The following is a 26,305-nucleotide window of genomic DNA, read 5'->3' on the forward strand; positions in this document are numbered from 1 at the left end:
CAAAGCACATTCATTTTACAGGCCCTTCCTGACAGAAAAAAAAACTTGTGCCTCAGGCATCATTCACTGAAAAAATACAAAGAGTCAAAGCCTGGTATTTGTCTCATATTGTGATTACAGAGTAGCAATGGCGTAATATTAATTAATCTACCCCGAAAAAACAACTTACAGTTAAATATATTACGAATTGAGAGCTTACCATATCAAAAGTTCAGAAATATCATACCGCTTCAAAAGAGTCACAGCCTATCAGTATAAAGGAAGAATATAAAACTATTTTATTGACCACTGTTCACCAGTATTTACAATAAAGTAAACAATATACAGTCTGATAACATTCAAATTACTACAAAGTTAGTTTTCACCTGGTCTTCTTAGGACCAAGGGATCCCAGATACTAAAAAGAATGATTCTACAGGTTTAAAGGGTTAGGTTTGGGTAAAGAAGATACATGCACATCAATAGTATAGAAGACTACAAAACATCTGTGAGTTTGTTTAGACATTCATTATGATTCTGTAATAACTATGGAAGTTTATGAATGTTTTATAAAAGCTTTTACCTAACATGGAGGAAGTAGTAGTATCAAATGCTCTCTTGTGATAAATGAAACAAGTTGCAGAAAGCTTTTATTTACTTGCTGTTGATGCAAAACATACTACTTCAAAAAAATATCAAATTTGATTCTGGTTAGAACGTATGCTTCCCACATTGCTAATAAATCAAATTTCATGTTTTAATATTAATATATATAAAAAAAGCAATGCAAACAATTATTGTGCTTCATCTTCTGGGCACGAATGCCAAGTTAGTCTCTCTTCATAAAAAGCAATTACGATCTGAGGACACTTCACGTTAGCTTCTTTGGCCAGGACCAGATCTGCCTCATCAGAGTCTTTCCTGATGTAGAAGAGAGTGGGGTTTAAGAAAATGCATAATCATTAATTCAGTAGATTTAGCAGCTCTTGATAGGTCATACGGTCTGAAAAGGATATCAGCTAAAAATCAGTTTTCAGTATACCTTTCACTATGGCTACCAAGCATTTCCATGCTAATGGCAAGGTTTCACAGCTGTTATCTTCCTTCCCTTCCCATGTTTTTTAATGTTTGAAAGGAAAACACTATTCAAAGGGAATCATTACACACTGCAGTAGGTAACTATAAATGGAAGAAGTAGAACTTCACTAATTTGTCTTTTAAAGCACAAAACTCCTTCACATTGTTTGATCTTCATCTCAACCTCAGCTTCCTCCACCAGTTCCTTCCAATTCTCTATCCGCTTGGTTGCACTCAAGACAGCAGCACTACAGCCGGTGAAAAGTTTGGTTATCTGGCAGCTGGCTTTTGCTTATTGAAACATGTAAAGCTGGAGTTCTGCCTGCCACTCCCTCAGCAAGAACACTACTGAGATCCAGCTTTTCCATACGAACGCCAATTTTTCCGTATTTTATCAAGATTTACCTTTCAAATTTCTACTTCTGTAGAACTGAACCAATAGAACCTAAAGTTATTTTCGTTTTGGAAAGAAGAGGCAATAAGTACTAACTGATTATACAACCCTCGTATTTCTAAGAATACAGGGTTAATAAGAAGATCACCAGCTGTCTTACTCCTGAAATGAAGTTGTCTCTTTAGCCTCAGTGCAACTGCCTGCCCTCCCTTAATATAGCCCAGAACTGTGGATGTAAGACTTACCATTTCATGAGGAACATAAGCTCTCCACTGCTATCCGTAGCCCCAATTATCCGCTCAGGATCAAGACCCCTTGCAAACCCTCTTGGTTTATCAACCTATTGAGTAAGTTATACCACTGTTATCTAGTTTAAGATAAAATTCTATTTTGGCATTAGAGCTACATATATGTGTGTGTATATATATATACACACAAGAACATGTGTATCAAAACAAAATATATATCCTCACATAATTATAAAAGCCCTAATTACATAAAGTTGTCAGAAGATGACATTTATTTTTTCATCTCTGATCTTCAGGCCAAGTCATTTAGATGTAGAGTAACAATGAAGGAGTTTTACGTCAATGCTTCTAGCATTTATTTCTGAAAACTCAATGGATGAAACAAGCGATCTAAAAATCCTTACAGTAGACAAAAAAGCAGGCATGGTCAGTAAAAGCAACAAAGAGGCAAAACAAAAATGCACTCCTGGAAGTGGGATAAACACATCCTTTTCAGCAAAACAACAGACTTGGGTAGGCTTAACCCAACTGTGAAACTACACCCTTGGGGAATACCTCAACTCTTGGCTCACTGAGATTGCACTGGTGGTAAAGAATATCACGACTACTTCCTGTATTAGTTCCTCTAGTTTCACAATATCCTTTTTGAGACTGTGGCCATCACTGTACCAGATGAAGACACAATTGACTAAAATATTCTTTGTATTATTCATCAACTATTCTTCCCGATGCCTTCCAACTTTTTTGAGAAACCCATGTTTGGTCACACTCTCAATGTCACAACAGGATTTGGGGAGGGGGGGAGGTATAGGGATGGAGAGGTAGGGAAGAGACACAGAAAAAGCAAAGCTTAGCACATGAACATATACTTACAGAATCACGCTTTTTCTTTGATTTACTATCATCAGATTCACTATCTGACAAAGATTTTCTTTTAGCACCATCTGTTTTTTCTTTACCGGCTTTCTGAGAGTTCAGAAAAGCTTCGATTAGCTCGGGACAATCTAAGTTTTCTTCAGGCTCCCATGTGTTGTCAGCACTGAAACATACACACATTTATGTAAAACTAGGAAAGGAAGAAAAACGTAAAACTAGCCACATGCCTCACCTTAAGCAAGTTAATTTTTTTCTCATTATGTAAGGCAGGTTTCTTAAACCTAAGGATGCTTATCTTGCCATCTTTAGTAACCTTCCTGTACTGCATTTGATGACTGAAGTATGCTTTGCTATTGTTGAAAAACAATGCTCTTAAACTAGAAATACATAATAAGCAGCTCAATCAACTGCAATTAACCAGCAATCCCCATCCTACCAAAACGTACCTGTCCATTTAAACTGACTCCCTTCCCTGGTTCCTCTAAAGACTGTCCATGCAAACAAACCATATGATATGAGCACTAAGACTTACAGAGAACAGAATGTACACAACACTCACTACAAGCGGTGCAAGTATATGTCTAAGCTTCTATATACGAGGAATGCTCTCAAAAGTTGTCTCTGAGAACTGAGATCAACTATACCTAGAACTATCTCCCTCCTTCAGTTGACTACAGGAGGGAACAAAGGTTCCGTGTCCAGAGCTGGGCACTGCAAACGTTCCAGTGAGTGTGCACTTTAACTAAAATTTGAAGAAGCCAGGAACGTTCCCTACAATAGCTAAGCACCTCATCAGAAGTCCTCATGCACAAATACTGCCACAGCACTACTGCACAAGCAAGAAGCCTACAAATTATTTTCAGTTACTAAAACATATTTTCACAACTTGAAATCAGACCCTTGAATACTAAACACATTGTGTTTTGCTTTAATGCATTTATCACTACACAAATTTCAGGTGCTACAATGCAGAATGTTGCAATGCAATCACTTTGGGAGGTACGCAACAATAATATGGCCGCATGTTTAACTACTTATGTTCAAATGCTAGGTGCGTCTCCTTTTTGCAGCTAGTAAAGCAGTCTGCCAGAAAGTGTCACGGGAGGGAGGAGGCACAACTATTTGTCTTCTTTAACAATCTACTTTTTAAGTCCACTCTAAGGTTTTCTTGTGCTTCCATAAGCCCTGGGAAAGAGACTCAAGAGACACCTTTTGGGTATGCCTAATGAAGGCAACCATGGCACAGAATTCCTTATGCAAATTCATCTAATTTGAGAGCAGTTCAGAAAAGTGAATAATAATAAGCAAACTATCTGCTTCAATTTCATCGCTTCAGAGCTGCCTGCAGTTGAAATCCCTGCAAAATTTCTTACTCAAAAGTAACATTCATTCTACTGCATGTATAAATATAACAACTGTCAGTCCAGCTTACCTTGACAGCTACTGACACAAGCTAAACCAAACAACAGTGGCAAAAGAACGGTCACTAAGGACTTGGTAAAAGTCTTGGAACATTTTATGGAGCACGAACACTAAGCTACATATCTTCTATTTTATTTTCATACTTGACTGCCCCACTTGAATATGCATTTATGGATGTCCTTCCCTTGAGGTTCTTTAAAAATGTATCCCCGTTATCCAATCCCCCCTCTGCAGAGTTATTTCAATTAAATATTTAGTATTTAGCATTCTATCAGAAAAAAAAAAATAGGTAATGCCTTACTCTGTAAATCCTTTCCACTTCAAGTAGTATTCCACCTTTCCATTTACGACACGTCTGTCCAGGACTTTCTCCACAACAAATTCTTCAGGCTCTGCCTCTTCAACTTTTTTACCTTTGCCATTCTGTTTCTTTCCCATTTTGTGCTACAAAAGAAATTCAGAATTACATTATTCGTTCTTTTGCTTTACACAGTTACTTCACCGGCCAAATCCAACTTTGCTCAGTAAACAGCAAAGAATCGTGTATTTATTCACACTAAAGCCAGAAGCTCAGACTCCTTTTACGTTAGTGCATGTGGTCAGGTAACCTGAGCAAGACACGTTAATGTTTTGGGTTTTTTCAGTTGCTTAATGAGATACCCAACACTAGTGTTTAAAAAGGTGAAATATTTTTGTTCAGTGCCTCCACTCCCCTTATAAATTTAATTCTCAGTGCTACATGCTCAAAAATTTATGAAGCTTCTAAAAGTTAACTCTACGCCTGTGAAAAGGCAGAGGGCAAGAAACAGCATAAGGCAGAAGTAAAGAACAGTAATAAGGTAACTGTGAAAATGCATAAAATAAGAAAGGGATGCTACTCAAAAAAAGGCGGTTACTACCTTTTCCAAAAAAAAGGAGAAGCTGATGGGAGCAAAATTTATGATGTATTGCTACAATAAGCAAAATACTCAACAATAACCCATAACTATTGAACAGGATACATGCTAGGAGCATTCCATTATTGCAGTCCCTTCTCATTCTTAGCCACGCACCGATGTAACTTACATTCAAACAGATGCCACAAAGGTGCAAAAATTTAAGACAGCTACAGCACTTAACATATAAATGAAATTTATAAGTGTTTTAAGTTTACATTTGATATTTCAAATAATATTAAGTTCTTAAAATAAATATTACATCCACATCATCCTCAAGGCATTCCCAGTTTAATAAGGCACAATTAAATAGTAATAGAAGGACACATTTCAGAATTTCCTTGTTTGTGATCTTAAAAAGGTTGGAACAAGCCTATCATGTTGTCATATCACATTTCTGGAGCACTAGCAGACCAAAAGCAGTTTGCTTGCCATTTTGGACCGCACCTTATAAGGAAATTGTTAAAGTGGCAGCCATAAACTAATGGGAGCAGTATTAAGCTCCTAAACCATATGGTCAAGCAGTACCCTAAATCAGAGTGGACATAACTAATTCCTCACTAATGCACTTCCTATATAACAGAAAACAGAAAAGCAAAAATCACAGAGCACTTCTATTTGCTTGATGGCCTTTTTCTAGCTCTCTCTAGAACTAATGCAGTTTAGTTTGAGAACAGTAAAAAGCAATTTTGAAACTTTCACATTTTTCGACTCTTGTAGAATTTAGTCTTGATGTGGTGAAAGGTAAAAAAAAAATGTATCTGTTAGACGTAAGAAAAACTGTCATCTTTTTGTAAACTGAAGATCTGATACCGATTCTTTCTTTCCAAAGCCCTGTTTTGTGCCCCTCATTTTTCATAATTAATTTTTCCCTCCCTCCCCAAAACAGCTTTACTCTAATTCGTAACCCATAAACTGAAGGTGCAAACAACAAAGACCAGGAAAAGTTTCAAGTTTCTCTTTCAAACAGCAAGTTTCTGTGTATGATTATATCTTGTGATATTTGTTTTGATTTGGAAGCATAGAAGAGAGATTATCTAAGACAGAGCATATATTTCCAATTGGACTTTAACTGCCTGCATATCCCAGGTATATTTTGACCACAGCATTCATGTCTGAAAAGTGGCAGCTTAAGCACACTGGCTTTTTTTGCCTCCACAGGAAAAAGAATATAAGACTGAAATTGAAGGAAAATAAAAACATGATGTCCAACGCTTCTATGAAGGCAGCTTCTTTCAAGAAATGGAAGTGTGAAAAAGAGAAACGGGTAGAGATGAGGGAAACAAAGAAGCGGAGGGGGAAAAAAAAAGCCAAAAAGACACAGACTCACTATACTAGAGTAATAACATTATAATTACTGGTGATGAGGCAAGCAGGCTACAAGTGGGGAACATCTTCATCAGTATTCTCCGTTGGACTACAACTCTTTGATTCAATGGAAGACTGTTTTCTGGTACTCTTTTCGGCTTCACTAATTCTTGTCACTTAAAGATAAACATTTTGGATTTCTGTATCAAAGCAACAACTTTTTTTTTTTTACTTTCTAAGACTTAAGTACCTATATAAACCTCCACAGAAGCAAATTAATGTCACAGGCATCTGTATTTTTTTTCTTGAAGTGCAGTAAGAAATAATAAAATTGAAAATATGTTGATTTTTGTTCTAAATATTAGAGAAGTAATTAGGTCTCCCGTGCATCAGCACTGCTTTCCAGTCTTGAGCCTTTCCAACCTACTAAAATAATTCTTGATTGCAGAGCATGCAGAAATACTGGACATTTGTTAAAAACCTGTACATTCTGAGATTACAGAAGCCAATGTAAATCTCAGCCCACAGCAAATGTGGTGCTTGACTGAAATGAAAGGGTACTAAACATCCACTAGACCCCTGAAGCTCCCTTCTCTAGGGTTGCATGTAGTAAGCTGTAACTTGGGCATCTGACCACTGAATGCTCATCTATGGCTCGTTTCCCTTTCTGCATTCAGAAGTCACGTATGACAGATGCAGATGCTCTTCAGTGGATTATTGTTCTTCCTTTGAGGGGCAAGAGTAAAATACTGATGTGACACTGTGGTGAAGGGTTTAACATACAAGAGGTAACAAAATCTGAATTACAGTTCCAGAGCTACGCTATCCCTTAATACATTTTGGTTTTGCATGCAAATACATAATGAAGCGGAATTAGTTATGGTTCCCATGGGAACCATAACTGATTTCCCTGACCTGTGCATCAAAATTCTCAACAACAGCAAAAGATTAAAAATACTGCATTCACGGATTCTTTCTTCTCCCTGAGGCACCCCCACCCCCAGGCTAGCTAACTCCTCTTACTCAAATTAGGGAAAGCAGGCAGTCAGTTACTAACAGAAAGTTCAGACATTCACCTTGGTGAAATCTTTTAAGTTAGTTTGTTATTGTATGATATGAAGGAAGCACTCCATTGCAATTCTAAGCCAGGAGTTAATACAAGTTTTTAACATACCTCTATCTGGGTCAACCAGTAATCATTTCAGGAAATATAAGAACAGGCCTTTTGAATGCATTATAAATCAGTTTTTCTGCTGTCTAAATTTTGAATTGTACATGTGGTTTTTTTGCTTATTTCCCCACCTCAACCTCAGATGCATCTCACTCTGTCTTTCACAAAACTATATATCACTATTAGTTGAGTGGTAACCAGTAACCAACTGCCCTTAGAAGTCCATTTTTAACCTCAAGCAAAGCTTTACAGGACTTGAAATCCATGAATGCATCATTAAAATGGTCCAGGAGGGGTTGACATCTGATAATCTCTGCTCCTATGAAATTCAAAGAAACTGTTATTTGTTAAAAATAATTTCAAAAGGCATCTTAACTACGCCACATCATTTCCCAGTAATGTTATTTTCATCCGTAGAGACTGCCTTTTCTCAGACAAATAGTTTCCCCAAACACACTGGGAGAAATTAAATTAACACATGATTTGGGTTTTATTTTTTACATATATGACTAATTACATGGTGTGCTGAAAGGAGGCAAAAAAAAAATCCTTAGTGTTTCCTACTGTAGGACAGATGAAATAGTGCTGAGTCGTTTAGTATTTTTTTCCCAACAAGTCTCTTCAGAAATGACAGATTTATTAAAGCCAAAGCCAATGTCCTTTCAAGTAGCCTTACTTTCTGGATCTGAGATTTTGGTCAGAATAATGCTGGGGAGGGGAGATGTGGATGTATCTTTTAAATGGAGATGCCAAGTTATAAGTTTGAAGAAAAATATGTTGATTAAATCCTTATATACTTTAGGTGTGCATGAACTTACCAATGTAGTTTTATTGGAGGCCATTTTTATTGCAGACTTGCAGAGCTTTTACTAGAAAAATGCATGACAATTAAAAGGAAGTTTACATTACTCAAAGAAAGGCATCCCAATACAAGCATGGTCCTTGTTCCAACCCCCATGAATTCACTGCATATAACATTTCTAATACGGATTAAATCCAGAACAAAAAGTAGGTTACTACTTTGTCCGGCATAACCCAGTAACGCACCATTATGCTAGCCAGGATAAATGATACTGACAAAGTGATACATAGGGTTGAAAAAAGGTTTCTCCCAAGGCCTTCTAAGGCACAGAGATGTTTCTAGGGAAAAGGGGGAGGACCATCAGGGATGCTTATTTCCTTAAACCCAATAGGACATGAGTTAAGATTCTAGCAGTTAATCAAGATATACATAGGTACATTAACTGCGAATTTGGTGGGGAGCAGCTACATATCTGGGGTGTAATAACGAATCGCCCATTACTCTTACACGGTAGTAAATGCTTACAAACAGCAAATATTTATCTTAACGCAACGATAACGTTGCCTTCTGATTCTCAAGTTTGCAAGAGTTAAGGTCCTAGAACAATATTAACTCGGCTAAGCTGTACATACTACATATTTAACCTGCGCAAACGATGCTGAACACAATCCATCCCCTTTTCCATGTCATTTTTCATACCGGCCATCTCCTTAGGCATGTATCGTCCCCGCCCCACTGCAAACTATAGAACTGTTAGAATTCCCCATATGCCTGGGCAAGGCAAAAGAGAAAGTCCTTCAAGGCCAGAAAACCTCCCGGGCTCGGCAATCCCGCCCAATTCTCCCCCGACAGGGGAGGTGGGTTTTGGCAGTCCCGTAGGCGATGGGGTAGGTGAGGTGGGAGGCGGGCAGGGATTAGGGCCCCTGCACAGAGGGGCTTGGCTCGTCCCCGCTTGAAAGGCAGGAGAAAGGGGAAAAGAACAACAATAACGGTAATAATCACAATAATAAAAACCCCAGCAGAAAATAAAGGCAGCCCTGCTGAGGCCTGCGGGGGGAGGCTGCGCCTCGGGCCTATGGTGGGCGCACGGGAGGCCGGCGGGGACGCCCGGGGCCGTCCCGCCGCTGCACGGCGAGGGCCGGGGGAGGGGACCCGCCGCTCCCGCCGCCACCGCCCGGCGGGCCCCGTGCGCCGCACCCCCGCCGCCGGGGCCCCTTCCAACGCCACCTCCCCCACCCCGCCACGTTTCCCCCGGGCCCGGCACACGCCACCGCCTCCTCCCAGAGCGGGGACGCCCGGTGGCGGAGACCGTCCCTCGGCGCTGGCGGGCTGGCTTTGTCTCCCGAGCGCGTCCGCCGCCGCCGCTGCCCCCGCCCCCCGGCGCAGCCCTCCTTCCCCGCGGCAAAGCCCGCTCACTCCGGGGTCCTCCTCCAACCCTCTCTCCCGCTCGGGGCCGGGAGCCGCCGTGCTCGGGGCCCGGGCGCACCCCCCTCCCCCGCCCCAGCAGCCCTGCTCCGCCCGTTACCCCCCGCCGCCAAGGAAGCGGCGGCGTACTGATGGGGGGGGGGGGGGGGGGGAAGGGAAGGCGGGCTGCGCCCCGCATCTCCCCGCAGGCGAGGCCCGCGCCGTGGAGGGGAGTTGGGGAGGGGTTGCGGGGGGGGAAGGAGGCAGCTGGAGCAAGAGAAAGAGGGAGAGAGAGAAGGATACAGACTTCAATGGTGCCCAGCCGCTCGGGTCTCCCGTCTCCTCCTCGCTCTCGCGCTGCGCGCACTGAGCAGCGGCGGCAACAGCGACATCTGAGGGGGGTTGAGGCGGGGGGTGGGGGAAGGGAGGGCGGGGGGAGGGAGGGGGTGGGGAGCGGCTGGGCGGCAGCGCGGCGCGGCGCAGGGCGGGCGCGGCGGCGGCTGGTGGGGCTGGGCTGGGCTGGCCGAGCACTGCGCGCCGGCGGCTGACGGGGCAGAGCGCACGACGCCGCCTACGCGCGAGCTGCAACCTCCTACCGTCGTCGCCGCCAGCACAGGAGGGGGGCCAAGACGTCTCTCCAACGGGGGGCTAGCGCAGGACCGCGTCAGGCGTCCAAAAGAAGGAAGATGCCTCGCGGCGACAGAGAAAGCGACTGGGTGAGCCGGCGGGGGTGGCGGGCGGGGGAAGGGACCCGCGGCGCCCGGTAACCGCCGCCGCCGCCATGATGGCCGCCGCCATGAGGGCGCGTTGGGCCGGATCGGACGCCGCCCGCCGCAGAGCGAGGCCCGCAGTCGGTGTGGGAGCGAGGCCTCGGCCAGCCCCCGGGAGCGGGGAGGGCGGGCGGGGAGCGCCGGCGAAGGGTTTTGAAGCTGTTCGCGGCGTGGCCGAGGGGGCCGTTTGGAGCGCGGCCATTTCCCGCGTTGCGGCGGAGAGGCCTAGTTGTTAGCGAGGGCGGGGGGGGGGTGGGGGAAGAAGGGGGGGCTCGGAAAGCACGGCGGGGGGCGCTCGAAAACTCTTTTATTAACGCGGAGAGGGGTCTGAGTTGGCCGGGGAGGCTTCGCTGCGGGTATGGAGCCGCGGGTGGGTCCCCGCGCCGGCTTTCCCCGGGAGCTGGGGGGAGGGGGGTTGAAGAAGAGGGGGCGGGAAAAAAGGAGCAGCCTCAGCGCCATTTCCCTGGTGCGCGGGGCGGCAGCACTCACCCTTTGTCGCGGTGCGTGCGGGGCCGCTGGAGAGAGAAAAAGGGAGGGAGGGGAGGGAAGAAGGAAGGAAGAAGAAGAGTGCCGAAGCGGGCGGCGCGCCCGATGCCGGCGGTGCGGGTAGAGCGGTGCAGGCTGCGGCGAAGTCCGCCTCCCTCCGCTGGCTCCCGGGCCCCCGCGGTGTGTCGGCGCTGGCGCCAAAATCTGGGTAGTTATCACTTCCTCCTGCCCGGGCGGAGGGGGAAGGGGCCAGGCCGCCAGCCACGGGGGGGTGGGGGGGGAAGGAAATTTCGGGGGTGCTCTTCGCTCCCCTCCTGTCCGCTCCCTGCCAGTACCACAGGTGGCCGCGGGGAGGGCAACGCGGTGGGGGGAGAGAGTTAGGGCGGGTACGAGCCGAGGCCGTCTTCGGGTAATTATAACCCCTCGCTTTGAGGTTTTGAGCCTTCTGGGCCGTTCGGCAATTTCCGGGGGGGAGGAAACGGGACGGTGCCAATCGTGCTCGGGGCCCGTTCGGCTCCACTCGGGCACGTATTGCGAGTTTCTTCCCTTGTCGGAAATTGCCGAACGGGCTCGGATGGTCGATGGCTGCTGCGTCTTTTTTCTCCGGAAATTGCCGAGCAGGTTCCGAGCGCCATTCCGGTCTGCTTCGGCAAATTCCGGAAATTGCCGAAGCCGGTCGGATGGGCTGCCGTTCCCCGTTCGGCTTTTTCCGGCGGCTGTCGAAGCGGATAAGCTCGACGACGACGGCTCCTTCGGCTCATTTCGGAGACGGCCATTACGAACGGGGTTGATGACTTTTTGTTACGTGATAAAAACACTTAGGGGCGTTACACAGAACTGCTGCCCCTTTGGAGATATTTAAGCTCCAGATTCAAGCCTTTTTTTTTTTTTTTAAAAAAAACCTAAAACCTCGGAAGCGAGTCTGGGCAGGAGGAGGAGGGCGCTAGCACTACGTGGAGCTGAATTTCAAATTACGTAACAGTTAAGGCAGCCATTACTGACCGCTTGAACGGTAGTCTCAAGCAGGAATACGTAAACCATGAAGAATATGGTATGTGAAGGGGGAAAATTCAGAGTTCGCTTTTAAAGAGGGCGGCACGTTTGGTTATGCGTAGGGAGTGAAATTTTCCGGGTCTGTGCGTTCCGAGGCTGTGAGCCCCTGCCAGCGCAGGTGTGAGCGCCGCGGGTCGGCGGGCTGGCTGTCTTTCGGCAGAGGAAGCGTTAGCGGGGAGGAAGGTTCTGGAAGCGGCGGTTGGGGCTGGTGCGCGGCCGAGAGAGGAGGCGGAAGCTGCGGTAGCTGTGCATGGCGGGTGGCGAGTTCTTAAATCGTTTGACATACCCGTTAACCGAGCAGCCGTAGGGGTGGCGCTGGAGGGGAACACACGGCTATGGAGGTCTGTCAGGGCGCGATGCGGGGAGTCGCCTTTGCCGTGGGAGGTGCCGGCCGGCCGGGATGGCGCTGCTAGTAATGGCGGTGGCGAGGGGGAGGGGTAAAATGGCGGCGCCGAGCTTCACTTGTGCGTGGAGCTGTGAGGATAGCTCCGGGGATGAGGAAGCGGGTGAGGCGGGAGGGCAGGCGGGGCTGCGAGGCGGGCAGGCAGCTGTAGCCCTCTAGTACCCGCGGAGGCGGAAAACAGCGCTCGGAAGATCTTCCTGGTACCGTGTGTGTAGGTGCACGCTAGAAGCGGTTTGTAGCACTTGGTTTCTGTTTAGCCCGAGGACCCGGGTGTTATTTTTCTTTTTTTTTTTTTTTCTTTTTTTAAATCTGGGGTCGGTGCTTCTATAAGTTCTTCCCTTCCCGCCGCATCGCTGTCCCTGGAGGTGACGGCTGCTTCTGGGCGCCATTTTCCCCTTCTAGCTGCGGGGGCCCCTGTTTTCCTGATATCCGCCACATGGCGGAGCCGGCACGGTAACCGCTTCGCTTCTGATAACATCAGGCAGCGGGGGAAGGGGGAGGACCAGGCTGTTGCATTGCGAAGCCCTGTAGAACGTATAGGGTTTAACGGGGCGCTTGGAGACGAGTGGGGGAGAGAAAGCAGGGTCTTCGTAGTTCGGGACCAGTAAACCCAGCTCTACTTTTGGCAGGCCTAGCCATAGGAATTCAGAGATGCCACTCGCTTGTCTCAGTTAACCATTTTGTTACTCGGGTTCTTAATTCCGCAGAAGTCTGCGGTCAGCTTGGAGTACTTGTGCACATATTCTTGCTATATGAAACACATTTCCTTGCTCTGATGATGAATTTTCCAGCAAAGGCTACGCATTTTCCAGTCCTTTGAAGTGTTGCTTTAAGCCTCTGAAGGAGGATTTAAAATAAGCACTAATGAAGATTCTACAGAGTTCATAAAGATATCCTCTCGTGCTCCATTCCTGCCACAGAGTGTACTATGGAAATCTTGAAAGAGGTTTTTCTTCCAGCTTTTATATTGTGCGCCTTGGTGTGGGTGGGTTGTTGGGGGTGGGGTGGGGTGTTGTTTTTACCAAATGAGGATTTTCATCAAGATTCTGAGAGGGACTGGAGTGATAATTTTTATCATACATTTTGGAGCTTCAGTATAACTTCACATGGCCAGAGCTTCTAAGAATTCATACACCTGTAAAGTGTGTTGTTGTTCTGTTTAATGTTTATTAGTAATGTCGGGTATGTTTTTGTCCTTTAAAAGTCAAATGCAGTTGTTACAACTGATAGATGCCATTCTTTCTCTGAGCATCATTTACATGTTTTTAACTGTTTTCAAAGATAAACCTAACACTGGAAAAATCCTGCTTGCCTACTAAACTTGATTGATTCTCATATTTTTATAAGACCATAAATGTGCATTATTAGACACGTGACAACAGGTTATATAGGAAAAAGTGTCTTTTGTGGACCTATGAAACTGTAATAAGTAGTCCCTAATTTTCAAGCAGCAGAACTGAAGTAATTTGAAGGGAGGATTTTTTTAGCAGTATTGTTGCTTACAATGATTTTTTAGCTTGCCTACCCAAATTATAAATTATATTATGACTTGGCAACATATGGCTTCTTAGCCAAAGTCTGGTATGCAGCTTTATTCCTTTTAAAGAGATGAGGTGAAAGGGAACTTGTCATAACGTGGGTTTACTGCTTTTAGACTCTTGTGTCTAATTTTGCCTGTCTGTACAAGGTGGAGACAGTGCTAGCTTTGTCTTCCTCAGAAGAAAATACTAGATCAACCAGCAGATTGCAAGTGTTTTTAAGAGACATTTACACTGAGCGTTCTTAAATATAGTATTGGGGGGAGTTTATTTTTCTAGTGGTTGACTTCCTTGTCAGACTGCAGTATCTCAAGCTGGTAATAGGGTGATGCATTTTGGACAAAAACGGATTCAGTCCTACCTACAGTAATTGTTTTCCTGTTACATGCATCTAGGTCCACGCCTGCCTTGGACAACCTTAGAAAACACATTGGCCTACATGCAGATTGGCTTAATACTTCTAAAGGCATTTGTGCACTGAACTGTTTCGTTTATTTTCCAAACCTCATTGTTTGTCTAATTTTATGTTTATCTTAAATGTCCAGTGCATAGTTGGTTGTGTTGTGTTCGTCAGTTATAGCTAACTGTACAGTGTTTGGGTTGTTTAAAAAACAACCACCACCCTGAACAAAACACAAAACCAAATACCCAAGCAGATTATTCTTGATTTTTTTTAAAACTAGTTAATAGCATAAAGCAGAAATATTCACTCCATTTGAGTTGTCTTGTCCTTAGCAGTACAGTTCTCTTTCAGACAACATGACGAAGTCTTAAATTTTATGAAAGGGAACTACTTTTTAGTGCATTTTTAAATTGTTGCTGTTTGACATAAAAAGTTTCAAAATATATAATCTAGTGAGTGATGCTATTGTGTGTGGAAAATGACAACTATGATGCTTGCTTAGTATAAAAAGTTAGTATAAAAGCATTTTTAACTGGTAGAAGTTGGAAGGTTGTCTTTCCTGCTCTGATAAGATACCACATACAAAACAGTAAATGTTCTTTTTTTAATGATGCACTTGTCACAGCAGAAATTTCTGCTGAACAAGTCCAATGATAATTTCTCTGAAAGGTAATAGAACTTAACTGAAGCCTTACTGAAAACATAGTTTCTGTTAGTGGATACAAATGCAAGTATGTATTATTCACATTTCCATTTTAAAGGGGATCTGCTTAGTTTTGATACCGCTGCTGCTGAGGTTACTATTAGTTCCAATGGTGCAGGATCCCAGATTAATTTTACAGATGTCCCAGCTTTCATTTGTTTTAATAATTAATTAGAAACTATGTATCGGTGACCAATCTTGGAACATCTTTAGCTGTATCTTCATTTATTTTCATTTGTAGTGCCTTGGATAAATAGCATGTTAGTATTCATGTACAGCAATTTGAGCCAGAATCGTTTTTAAAAATAAATGCCATTTGGAATAGAATGAGACAGTATGAATTAATTCATGTTATCTGTAATGAGAACTTTTGATTTTGTTTTTATTTTCCTGTTCTGTAAAAAGCGTCTCCTAAAGATCTTTGAGAGGACTATTCTGGACGTCTTTGAGTGTGGTCCATTGTTCTTCATATTTGGAGGGAGAGATGGGAAGAAGCACATTATCAAAGTATATCGTAAAAGTGGATCCACGGAATTGCATAAATTGCTTGATTTCTTGAATAGAACATTTAGAAGAGCCAATCCTAATTTTGAAAAATAAGTCTTGGTGAAAGTTTTTGACAGTTAAGATTAGTGTCATAATTATGCTGATGCAGAAGGGGTCTTGTTAATTATATTAATGTAATCTTCTTTTCTGTGATAGAGGGAAAAGGAGCAGTTCCGCAAACTGTTTATTGGCGGCTTAAGCTTTGAAACAACAGAGGAAAGCTTGAGGAGTTACTATGAGCAATGGGGAAAGCTTACAGACTGTGTGGTAAGTTTGGGATACTAATGCACAATCTCAGCATAGAATGTTCAGAAATTATGAAAGTGGGGAGGTTTTTTTTCTGGATAGCTTAATGAAAAGAAGGAATACTAAATTTTCTTAAGCATACAGTTGATTGGTTTAGCCATAATTCAGTCCACTGAAGCTACACACAGAGCTTCCCTTGCAAACTCTGTTCATAGAGTTAGGGAGTATTCACAATCTGTTCCCTGTCAAATCTCCCAGATAATCTCTTAACCAGTGATTTCAACAGTTTAAAATGAACTGGGGTGTCATTGGCTGAAGTGCATTAGGGAGCGCTTACACAGAGTTCTGTTACACCTGAGTGATTGGTAACCTTGAGCAGAAAGCTGATATGGTAAGTAGCCTCAATAAAATTGGAAAAGGATGTCTTTCTGTGTGATGTTTTCATAGAATCATTTAGGTTGGAAAAGACCCTTAAGATCATTGAGTCCAGCTGTAAAACTGATCTGCCAAGTCCTCCACTAAACCATGTCCCTAAGTGCCATGTCTATATGTCTTGTAAATATCTCCAGGGACAGTGGCTCTTGCAGAAGTACCTCTACTGAATTTTTTTCGGGAGCAGTACATACATGTTCCATAACACAAATTTAAAGTCTTCAGAACGCTTAAAAGAAATGAGGTGTTTGGTTTTGTTGGTTGGTTTTTTGTGGTTTTTTTTTTTGTGTTTGGTTTTGTTTTGGGGGTATGTGTGGTTTTTATGTTTTTTTTTTTGTTTGGGGGGGGTGTGTGAGAAAAACATAAACATTAATGTATGTCACTGATAATAGCAGCATTTCTGAGTTACAGGTAGAGTCCTAGAGGGCAACAATGGTTTGAATTTCCATGATGCCAAGCAATGCAGTTTGTGTACTTAACCAGCATAGCTTGCTACTTTATTATAATTGTGTTTTGAAATCAAATCAAGGAAAATGTAAATTAAGTTTACATGTTTCCTCCAAATGTTGTTAGCAATAAGCTTAACATGAGACAGGTAGAAATGTTTAAATGTGTTTATTTTTAGGTAATGAGGGATCCTGCAAGCAAAAGATCAAGGGGGTTTGGTTTTGTAACGTTCTCCTCCATGGCTGAAGTTGATGCAGCCATGGCTGCAAGACCTCACACGATTGATGGAAGGGTGGTTGAGCCTAAGAGAGCTGTGGCTAGAGAGGTAAGTATGGCTTTGAAAGCAGATACTTTTCATGCTTTGAAAAAGGAATCTCTGTTTTGGCCAGGCAGTTGTGTTCTCTTCTTGTTAGAAAATGCTTGGGTAGAAATTCTCTAGTTAAAAGGGTGTAGTTGAGGCGCTATTTGCCACCCTTCCGGTCTGTTAAATGATGCTATAAATGTCTGTTATTACAGTGAATTATTAAGTTATTCTGGTTGTACAGTCACGTCTGCAAGGGATGCAACTGGGGTCTGAAAGTATTGTTAACAAAAACATGTTGAATGCCTGTAATTATGCAAATTCCAAACTAACCTTTCTCTGGAATGGTTACTGTGACTAAACCTCAAACTAATAAACTCCTGTCAGTCTCTCCTGACTCTACTCCAGAATCTTTTTTGGTATTTCTAAAAGTGCATAACTGAAGTGACTGAAAACAGAGAATGTAGTAGGGGTAGAGAAACTCTGATTTTTTTCATAGAAAATGGTGTTGGGACTACTCTGCTTTTAGCCCCAGGCATATTTGGTTTTAAACTTCAGGGTACAAATCAGGTGTGTGCACAGGAATGCAGTGCACCTGTGAACTTTTCTGCCAGGTCACTGTGGCACAGAGATACTTGAGGATTAAGGTTGTGGTTTAACCCAGCAGATAGCTAAACACCATGCAGCTGTTCACCTCCCTCTCCCCACCCCCTGCCAGTGTGATGGGGGTGAGGTGGCAAAAATTGTGGGTTGATGTCAAGGTAGTTTAATAGGACAGAAAAGGAAGGGAAAATAGTAATGATGATAAGAGAACGTACAAAATAAGTGATGCACAGTGCAGTTGCTGACAACCTGCTAGCTGATGCCCAGCCAGTTACCAAGCAGCAGTTGCTGCCCACCAGCCAACACTCCCAAGTTTATATACTGAGTATGATGTCATGGTATGGAATATCCCTTTGGCTGGTTTGGGTCATCTGTCCTGGCTGTGCCCCCTCCCAGCTTCTTGCTGGCAGGGCATGGGAAGCTGAAAAGTCCTTGACTTAGTGTAAGCACTACTTAGCAACAACTAAACCATCAGTGTGTTATCAACATTATTCTTGTCCTAAATCCAAAACACAGCACTAGCCAAAACCAGGACAGGGAGCCAGTACAGATTGTAGGTGATTTCTGTTTACCATGTTGTGGGAGCTCTGGGAGGGTTTACCCATTTCAAGTTTTACCCATGTGTTCAGTGCATTTGGGCTGATGAACTGGAATTGAATGAGCTGTCTCAGAGGTCAAGGGAAATGGAAACAGTAACCACTGGTACCTCTGTTAGCTATCCCACTTGTCTTTCCGTATCCCGCAGAATGCAGGGTTGATTAGCATTTGGAAAAAGGTAATTAAAGCAGCATACATGCATACTGTTTATGCACACAAAGTGATTGCTAAGCTTCAGGAATAAGTCATTCCTACCTAGTGCAGCGGCTTAGATATCATGCTCAAAGTGTAAAAGTAACCCATGAATGTGAGGGGTTGTCTTCGTATTTTGAATAGGCATTAAAATACATAGCTGTGGATTCACTGAAGTCAAAGGATCTTTGCAGTTGATACGAGTGGAATGTGGATTTCACTGCTGTTGGGGAAGTAGGCAGAGGAGGCTGACACATCCTTAAGATATTAAATACTTGCAGTTTTTCCAAACAGTTGATCTTATATTTTCTCTAAACATGTTCAAAGTCTTTTTATTTACTTCTACACATTTCGTAGTGCTTTTAACTGTATCTTCTTCAGTGCTTTTTAAGGCTTTGACATAAAATGGGGAGAAAAAGCCTCCAAATTGCTCCATTTGCTTCCCTCCCAGAAGGCCCCCGAAGCAAGGTTGCAGGGACGTGCATCATAAGAGGGCTACTTCTGTGCTTGAAAAATCTTAGTTTTTCAGTACTCCATTCCTGAAATCCTGGCAAAATAGTGATTTGTGAAAATGTTTTTCTTTGTGGTAATTTAAAGGATTCTTTTAACAGGAATCTGGAAAACCTGGTGCTCATGTCACTGTGAAAAAACTATTTGTTGGTGGTATTAAAGAGGACACTGAAGAGCACCACCTTCGTGACTACTTTGAGGAATATGGAAAAATCGACACTATTGAAATCATTACTGACAGACAGTCTGGTAAAAAAAGAGGGTTTGGATTTGTTACATTTGATGACCATGATCCCGTGGATAAAATTGTATGTAAGTAAGCTTCATTTCAGTCTTCCACTTGATAGTATTAAACGTCACAGTCATGGTAACTGCGTAAAGCTAAACTTAAACTAAAGAGATAAAGGGATTAGTTATGTGCATGAATATTTGCTGTGTCGTAGTTCTTACGAATTGTGTGAAGGCTTGTATCTTAAATAAGTACTGGCTTCTTTGCTTAAAAATCATATGGTATTTTGGGTCCTTTTTTAAAGGACATGGAATAAGTATGGATTAATCTGAAAATTATCAGGCTTCCAAAAATGAAGTACACTTTGTTGCCAGATCAGTACTTAAATGGTGACGGTATCTTCCTTGTTGTGGTTACAGTGCAGAAGTATCACACCATCAATGGCCATAATGCAGAAGTAAGGAAAGCTCTCTCTAGACAGGAAATGCAGGAAGTTCAAAATTCTAGAAGTGGGAGAGGAGGTACGTACAAGTAATGGTTAATGGTTTGTGATTGGTTTTTGTGTTCTCATTCCATGATCTCACCACTTAAAAATATTAAACTGTTACAGGGAACTTTGGGTTTGGTGATGCACGTGGAGGTGGTGGCAACTTTGGTCCAGGACCTGGCAGCAATTTCAGAGGGGGAGCCGGTAAGACAGGCATGTTTGTAGCGCTTTTTTTTTTTTTTTTACCCCCCTCTCTTCCCCCCCATATGTATACTTGGGTAACAGAGCAGTGGAACAGGCTGCCCAGGGAGGCTGTGGAGTCTCCTTCCCTGGAGACATTCAAAATCTGCCTGGACACATCCCTGTACCCCCTGTTCTAGGTGTACCTGCTCAGGCAGAGGGGTTGGACAAGATGATCTCCAGAGGTCCCTTCCAACCCCTACCATTCTGTGATACTGTTTCTGGTTCTTGGTAACTGTAAGCTACCCTTGTTTAATTTAAATGCGGCTGTAGCAGTCAGAGAATTTTTGGGAAAAATAACATGCAAACATCTTCTGTAGTACACAGATTGATTATGTGGATATTCAGTAAAATTAAGGGGTTTTTTTGTTTTTAAAGGGTTTTATTAAAAGCCAAAATGAACCTAAACTTAATTTTGTTAAGGAATTCAGAGATTTCTCCTCTGTAATCCTATGCAGCAGTCGCCTGACCTTCACAGTGGAAGGGCTATGTCCAAAATTAGAACTGGCTACCCTCTAATGGCAAGAAAATAGAAGATAGAGAGCAATGATTGGGTGCATTATTTCACATATATTTTTCTAAATTCAAGTGTACATCTGCTTAATCAGTAATCTCTAAGATTTGCCCCTTAAGGTCATAGGGTTTTGAGGATTCAGTTAGTTTGCTACAGGTAAATTGAAATACTTTGGTTTTTTTCTCCAACAGATGGATATGGAAGTGGCCGTGGATTTGGTGATGGGTATAACGGTTATGGTGGAGGACCTGGAGGTTAGTTTACTTTTTTGGTGGTGGTTGTTTTTCTCTAGCTCAAAAATATCTTTACATTCACTTACCATGTGTATAAAACTTTCATATTAATTGCCAAAGCCATTTGTTGGCTTTAAGAAGCACACGTGGCTGTTGGCTCTTGTTAAACCTTTACATAGTAAATTGTATGGTTATTTCTTGGACAACCATGCCCTTTTCTTTTCTTTTCTTTAGAATAGCAGTGTTTCTTGAATTTCCTGGAAAATTAAGCCTTTTAATTGAAGCTTTTAGGCAGTTTGACTGGTGGGTTTTGGTCACAATTCAGTTAGGGTGGAAGTTAGTATGTGCCTTTAAAAATAGTGTTCATAGAAATCTTTACGAAACTCCGACACTTTTTTTTTCCCTGTAGACTTCTAAACAGAAAAATATCCTCTGATTCTGAGGATATTTTGCCTTCTACACTGAAAAGTTTAAAATAAACTATTATATTGTCATAGGTGGCAACTTCGGTGGCAGTCCTGGTTACGGAGGAGGAAGAGGAGGATATGGTGGAGGAGGACCTGGATATGGCAACCAGGGTGGGGGATATGGAGGTGGTTATGACAACTATGGAGGAGGTAACCTACGGACTGAGCATTTCAGTTGTCAAATACTGTAAATCATTTGAGACTGGGGGAGGAAGGGGTATAAATATTATCTAAGGAAGCTCTTGTTTTCCAAATAGTATGAAAAAGCAGTTCGCTGCATACACTGCTGGAATAGCCGTGTAATTTTGTACTTCAGTTAGAATTTTACTAATGAGAGAACTTTTTTGAGTGCCATATGGATTTTAGCTCATCTAGGTATTTCTCCACTTATTTATTGATAATGCAGGCAATTATGGAAGTGGAAACTATAATGATTTTGGAAACTACAACCAACAACCTTCAAATTATGGTCCAATGAAGAGTGGAAATTTTGGTGGCAGCAGGAACATGGGAGGACCATATGGTGGAGGTATTGTCTATGTTCTCACCTGCGTTGGAGGCAAACTGAGTGGATGGGCTTTAGCCTTTTGGGGAAGTGGAAGGGAAGATAGGACAAGGGGTAACTGTTTTGAACTGAAATAAGGTAGATTAGGATTAGATAGAAGGAAGAAATTCTTCACGATGAGGGTGGTGAGGCACTGGCATAGGTTGCCCAGAGAAGCTGTGGATGCCCCATCTGTGGAAGAAGTGTTCAAGGGAGGTTGGATGGGGTTCTGAGCAACCTGATCCAGTGGAAGGTGTCCCTGCCCATGGCAGGGGGGTTGGAACTAGATGACCTTTAAAGGTCCCTTCCAACCCAAACCATTCTATGATTCTAAGATTGATATGTAGAAATGGAGTAGCTTCTGCAATAAATGGAGTGCCCATATTCTTTCTGCAAGTTGGCTACAGTTTCTCATTTTGAGACTGTGAAGTTTGTCTTGGGGAAAATTATTTACTGTATTTTTAGAAGCTAAATTCTCCAGAATATTAGGAAATGTTTTGCAGTTCCCAGTCTGTAAAGATTTTAGTGAAGTGTCAAATTCTTTGCTATCAGCTCACTCTATTTGTAGAGAGCCTAGTTAATGTCCACTAAACTGGCTGGGATTTTTTTCTCCCCCCTTGTTAATTTTTTTTTCTAACACTTCCTGCATTTTGTTGTCAAAATGTTATTTAATATATAATGTTAATTATTAATGGTTAATAATTAATTAAAATTAATTTATTAATTATTAAATAGTTATTTAATACGTAATATTAAAGTGTTATTTAATATTGTTTGTGAAGCTTGTGAAACAAGCACGAAGCCCATTCTTCTAAGGTTTAGCATGCAAGTAAAGTCAACCCTCACAGGCCCAAGACAGCACAGTACATCAAATTGCATGTGACGCTTGAATCTTCTGAGATTTCAGCTCGTAGTTCTTGTGGCAGTTCTTGGAGGTTATTTAGAGGAGGGCAGTGCAATATTAAAATATTTGTTGTCTGTGCTGTCTCTGGAAGTAAAGTGGATGTTAATCTTTACACAGAATCAAAAGCATTCCAAGATTTAAAAAGTGTACTGATGTAACTGTTCTGTTTCCTCGTTTTCCTCAATTGCAGGAAACTATGGTCCAGGGGGCAGTGGAGGAAGTGGTGGATATGGGGGGAGGAGCCGTTATTGAGTTTCTGCAAGCATGCCATGGGTAAGTATGTTTATAAGTGTTAAAATTGCAGTGATTCTTGAGAGTAGCTGCAGGAGTTAAAAGCTTTTTAGGATCATATTATCTTTCCTTTAAAAAATGGTTAGATGAATAATTTCATAACCTATTTTTTTACTCTTTACTTCTGTTGAAACAGGCTTCACTGTATAAATAGGAGAGGATGAGAGCCCAGAGGTAACAGAACAGCTTCAGGTTATCGAAATAACAATGTTAAGGAAACACTTATCTCAGTCATGCATAAATATGCAGTGATATGGCAGAAGACACCAGAGCAGATGCAGAGAGCCATTTTGTGAATGGATTTGGATTATTTAATAACATTACCTTACTGTGGAGGAAGGATTGTAAAAATGCCTTTGAGACAGTTTCTTAGCTTTTTAATTGTTGTTTCTTTCTAGTGGTCTTTGTAAGTGTAGAAGCATTCCTTTGATAATGTTAAATTTGTAAGTTTCAGGTGACATGTGAAACCTTTTTTAAGATTTTCCTCAAAGTTTTGAAAAGCTATTAGCCAGGATCATGGTGTAATAAGACATAACGTTTTCCTTTTAAAACTTTAAGTGCGTGTGTAGAGTTAAGAAGCTGTTGTACATTTATGATTTAATAAAATAATTCTAAAGGAAATATTGTGTAATTTTAGATTTTTTTTTTTAATATTGTAAAATAAGGCAAGGAGTGGGTAGTATAAGGTCCCACAAATAATATAAAGCTACTGTTGTACATGTAAAATTAAATGCTGGTCAGAAAAAAGTATGTTGTTTGTAAATTATCAGGTTTAAAATATCTAGATAACTTAAGGGATATCTCTGCAAGGAGAAACACCTTTTTAGATCTTTTAGATGCTGCTTCTTCAATGGCAAGGAAAGGAAATATCCCCAGCGAGGTACTCTTCCAGGGACACAGGTCTAGTACAAGAGAACTCTTGAAAACGTCACTAAGTTCAGCCAGTCTTAAAAAGCTGCGCTGTATTTCTGCAAAGCTTTAACTACAGTAGTTGATAAGGATGCCAACGAAGGCTGAGGGTGTAGAGCAAAATAGTTCTAAGCTTCAGTTAAACTTCTTTAGGTAAGATCTTATTTACTTTTCCTTTCTTAATGTTACAAAAACAAGAAACTAATAATGTTTGACAGTATTCTTTCAGTATAGTGATTATCATTATGTAGTTTAACATAGCAATGAATTGAGTTAACAATTACCAATTGAAAAGAAACTTGTGAATCCTGTTTTCTTGTATTATTAAATTTTTTACAAACAAATTTTTTGTTAATTTCAGCTACTTAACATATTTTTTTCCTACTGGAATCTAGCCATGATATGAACCCTGGACAAGCATAGACTGCTGCCACTGTACACTGCTACAGTTGAACAAATGAGACCTGCAAGTGTCCATTAGTAAAGCTTTGCAAGGGTTCCATCCCTGGTGTTGGTAGTTAAAATGGTAGGTCACAAGTTAATTAAATCCTACAACTTTATTTTTGCATCCTGCAACATTTTATTTTTTCTTGGGAGTCTATGCATTATGGTGGTTGCAAGGTAATGCAATGAAGGTAGTTCTGTGCTGTTGAAAATGAACTCTGTTGTTGTGTGTCTTGTCTACTGTAATCTATTTTATATAACACGTTTCATCCTGAAGGTTCCAAGTAACTGTAGACTGTTTACGTGTAAGGAAAAAAATTGCACCACAGAATACATCTGCCTCTGTGAAGGAATGTGTCGTCCATTCTTTTAACAACTGCATAAGCAGTTCTTTAGGAGGGGAAGTCAAAACTTCAAATGAAACTGCAGGTGGTATTTCATAACTGTATAATGTAATAATGTAAATTGGAATCTGGCTAGAATGTTGAGGTTTCCACCATTTTTTATAGTTCTTGCAGCTAATAAACCTTAGTGCCAAATTTAGTCAGCCTTACTCTCACTGCATTGAATGTTTGCACCTCAAATTACTGGAAACTCATCAAGTAATGAGTTATTCAGAGTAAGGGTGGCATACTCTGCTAGATTTGGTTTTAAAGAAAAATCAACAAAACCCACCAAAAAAGGCAACCAAAAAATGCCCTTATTTCAAAGTTCCATTGCCTTTAAAAGGCTACCCACTGAAGAATGTGGACTCAGCTAACAACTCCTGTTCCTTTTTGTGTTAGACACACCAGTGAACTGCTTATACTTTTTTTAAAAAAAAAAAAATGGCTGAAGTTCCCCTCTTGGTAATTTGGTTTAGACATATGTTGTAAACATCTTCAGATACACTTTTTTTTTCTTTGGCAGGAAGGTGCCATGCTGCAGGTAACTAATGAAGAAGTGGTCAACCACAGAAACGCTTCAAGAAATAAGAAATTCTGTATCATCAGAAAATAGTTGTTTTTGCTGCCTTCATTAAAAATATAGAGGTTAAATGAATACTGATAAAACATCACAATTAGTACAGCTCCCTGTAATGCTGGGTTTTTTAAATTATAGTAATAATGTCTTGTAAACATTTCAAATAAAATTCAGATTCGTTAGGAGAAACAAATCACTAATGTTAAAATAACAAACATTCTGTGAGTAGAAAGTTTAACAACATATTTTTATAACTTTCATAGCTTTAAAATAAAGTATTTTTTATACCAAAGTAGTTCTAGTGTAATGCTTAATAAAACTTAGTGTGTGTCTAACATTAAATAATGTTTATGTGCAGCTTTTAGACCCCTTCATGATTTGAAACATTCCATTTTGAGGTGGATTTAAAACAAAGTCAACTTGGCAAGTGTATTCACAGAACCTGTGTCTCTGACCATAGGCATCTGTTCTCTGTTGGGAGAAACAGTGCTACAAATTAAAAATGCTGATCTTTTTGCTGTTGGACACAATTGCTTTAAAATAGCTTTTTGGCTGTGTTTTATATCACTTTATAAAAATACCTCATCCTTTCCTGTTAACGAAACTAACCACTTCAGACAGTTTGTCAAAATGGGATAGGACGATAACTTCATCCTTTTCACCTTTAAAGAGCTTTTAGTATCATGAGAGAGAGACTGAATGGAACGTAGAGTTCCTCCTGTACCAGAACTGTATTACTGGTAGCTGCCTCTTCACTTTGGGGGGGGGGGTGTCCCCAAAACCCAAACCAGACTCTTGAGTGTGAGCATGAGAAAGCTTCAGCTGGCAATGTATTTGAGGGAAGGTATCTTTAGTCTGTACTGTTTTAACCTGTTACTTAAACACATGGTTTATCCTAAACTTTGAGTATATGATTAGTGTGTTGGCTGAATCATGATGTCTTTAACCTTCTTTATATAATTCAAAAATATTATTTAAGGATTCATGTATGATTTTTTTTCCCATGTTCCTGAAATAGAAATTTGAAATATTCGTATAGGTAACCGGTGGGCTGCAATAGAAGCAGAAAATGAAGATGCACAAATTCTGCTTTACTTTCTTCTCTCCAACAGCATGAGTTGACCAGTTGACAGGGAACTTGCCTTCTTTGCCGGAGCTTAGATTTAGTTAACGGAAGCTTTTTTCTTTACAGTTGCCACATTCATATCACATTAAAAAAGCAACACCATTTCAA

General features: G+C 41.6%; 2 protein-coding genes across 15 annotated transcripts; one reads left to right on the forward strand and one right to left on the reverse strand.

Annotated features, from left to right (window-relative positions):
- Positions 1-255: 255 nt before the first annotated feature.
- On the reverse strand, positions 256-11,190 carry CBX3 (chromobox 3). Of its 5 annotated transcripts, none has more exons than XM_064444407.1 (6): positions 10,876-10,988; positions 8,229-8,279; positions 4,298-4,440; positions 2,572-2,737; positions 1,696-1,790; positions 256-900 (listed from the first exon to the last, which is right to left on the reverse strand). In XM_064444407.1, the coding sequence occupies exons 2-6, from the start codon at positions 8,250-8,252 to the stop codon at positions 774-776; spliced, it is 555 nt and encodes a 184-aa protein (XP_064300477.1). In that variant the 5' UTR covers positions 8,253-8,279; positions 10,876-10,988; the 3' UTR covers positions 256-773. The 5 variants fall into 5 exon arrangements, with proteins under 5 accessions (XP_064300477.1, XP_064300476.1, XP_064300475.1 ...); XM_064444406.1 differs by lacking the exon at positions 10,876-10,988 and adding an exon at positions 9,924-10,044; XM_064444405.1 differs by lacking the exon at positions 10,876-10,988 and adding an exon at positions 6,290-6,415 and having other exon boundaries at positions 8,229-8,257.
- HNRNPA2B1 (heterogeneous nuclear ribonucleoprotein A2/B1) lies at positions 10,150-25,366 on the forward strand. 10 transcript variants are annotated; one of them, XM_064444397.1, is made up of 12 exons: positions 13,242-13,274; positions 15,378-15,479; positions 15,675-15,785; positions 16,822-16,968; positions 18,948-19,158; positions 19,495-19,596; positions 19,686-19,775; positions 20,508-20,570; positions 21,047-21,166; positions 21,423-21,545; positions 22,655-22,737; positions 22,892-23,376. In XM_064444397.1, exons 1-11 carry the CDS (start codon positions 13,257-13,259, stop codon positions 22,714-22,716), a joined length of 1,149 nt encoding a protein of 382 aa, XP_064300467.1. In that variant the 5' UTR covers positions 13,242-13,256; the 3' UTR covers positions 22,717-22,737; positions 22,892-23,376. The 10 variants fall into 10 exon arrangements, 9 of the variants coding, with proteins under 9 accessions (XP_064300468.1, XP_064300469.1, XP_064300471.1 ...); XR_010371708.1 differs by lacking the exons at positions 13,242-13,274; positions 22,892-23,376 and adding exons at positions 24,060-24,190; positions 25,018-25,366 and having other exon boundaries at positions 15,318-15,479; XM_064444398.1 differs by lacking the exons at positions 13,242-13,274; positions 15,378-15,479 and adding an exon at positions 10,150-10,332.
- Positions 25,367-26,305: the final 939 nt, after the last annotated feature.

Source organism: Phalacrocorax carbo, chromosome 2, assembly GCF_963921805.1.
Source record: "Phalacrocorax carbo chromosome 2, bPhaCar2.1, whole genome shotgun sequence".
NCBI lineage: Eukaryota > Metazoa > Chordata > Aves > Suliformes > Phalacrocoracidae > Phalacrocorax > Phalacrocorax carbo.

Coding starts and splice junctions, on each gene's coding strand:
- CBX3 (XM_064444405.1), bottom strand. CDS start 6,331: ATGAAGATGTTCCCCACTTGTAGCCTGCTTGCCTCATCACCA. Junction 1,791..2,571: donor CAAAGAAAAAGCGTGATTCT/GTAAGTATATGT, acceptor CTTACTCAATAG/GTTGATAAACCAAGAGGGTT. Junction 901..1,695: donor CTTATGTTCCTCATGAAATG/GTAAGTCTTACA, acceptor CTTCTACATCAG/GAAAGACTCTGATGAGGCAG.
- HNRNPA2B1 (XM_064444396.1), top strand. CDS start 15,321: ATGTTATCTGTAATGAGAACTTTTGATTTTGTTTTTATTTTCCTGTTC. Junction 15,786..16,821: donor GAAAGCTTACAGACTGTGTG/GTAAGTTTGGGA, acceptor GTTTATTTTTAG/GTAATGAGGGATCCTGCAAG. Junction 21,167..21,422: donor TTATGACAACTATGGAGGAG/GTAACCTACGGA, acceptor TTGATAATGCAG/GCAATTATGGAAGTGGAAAC.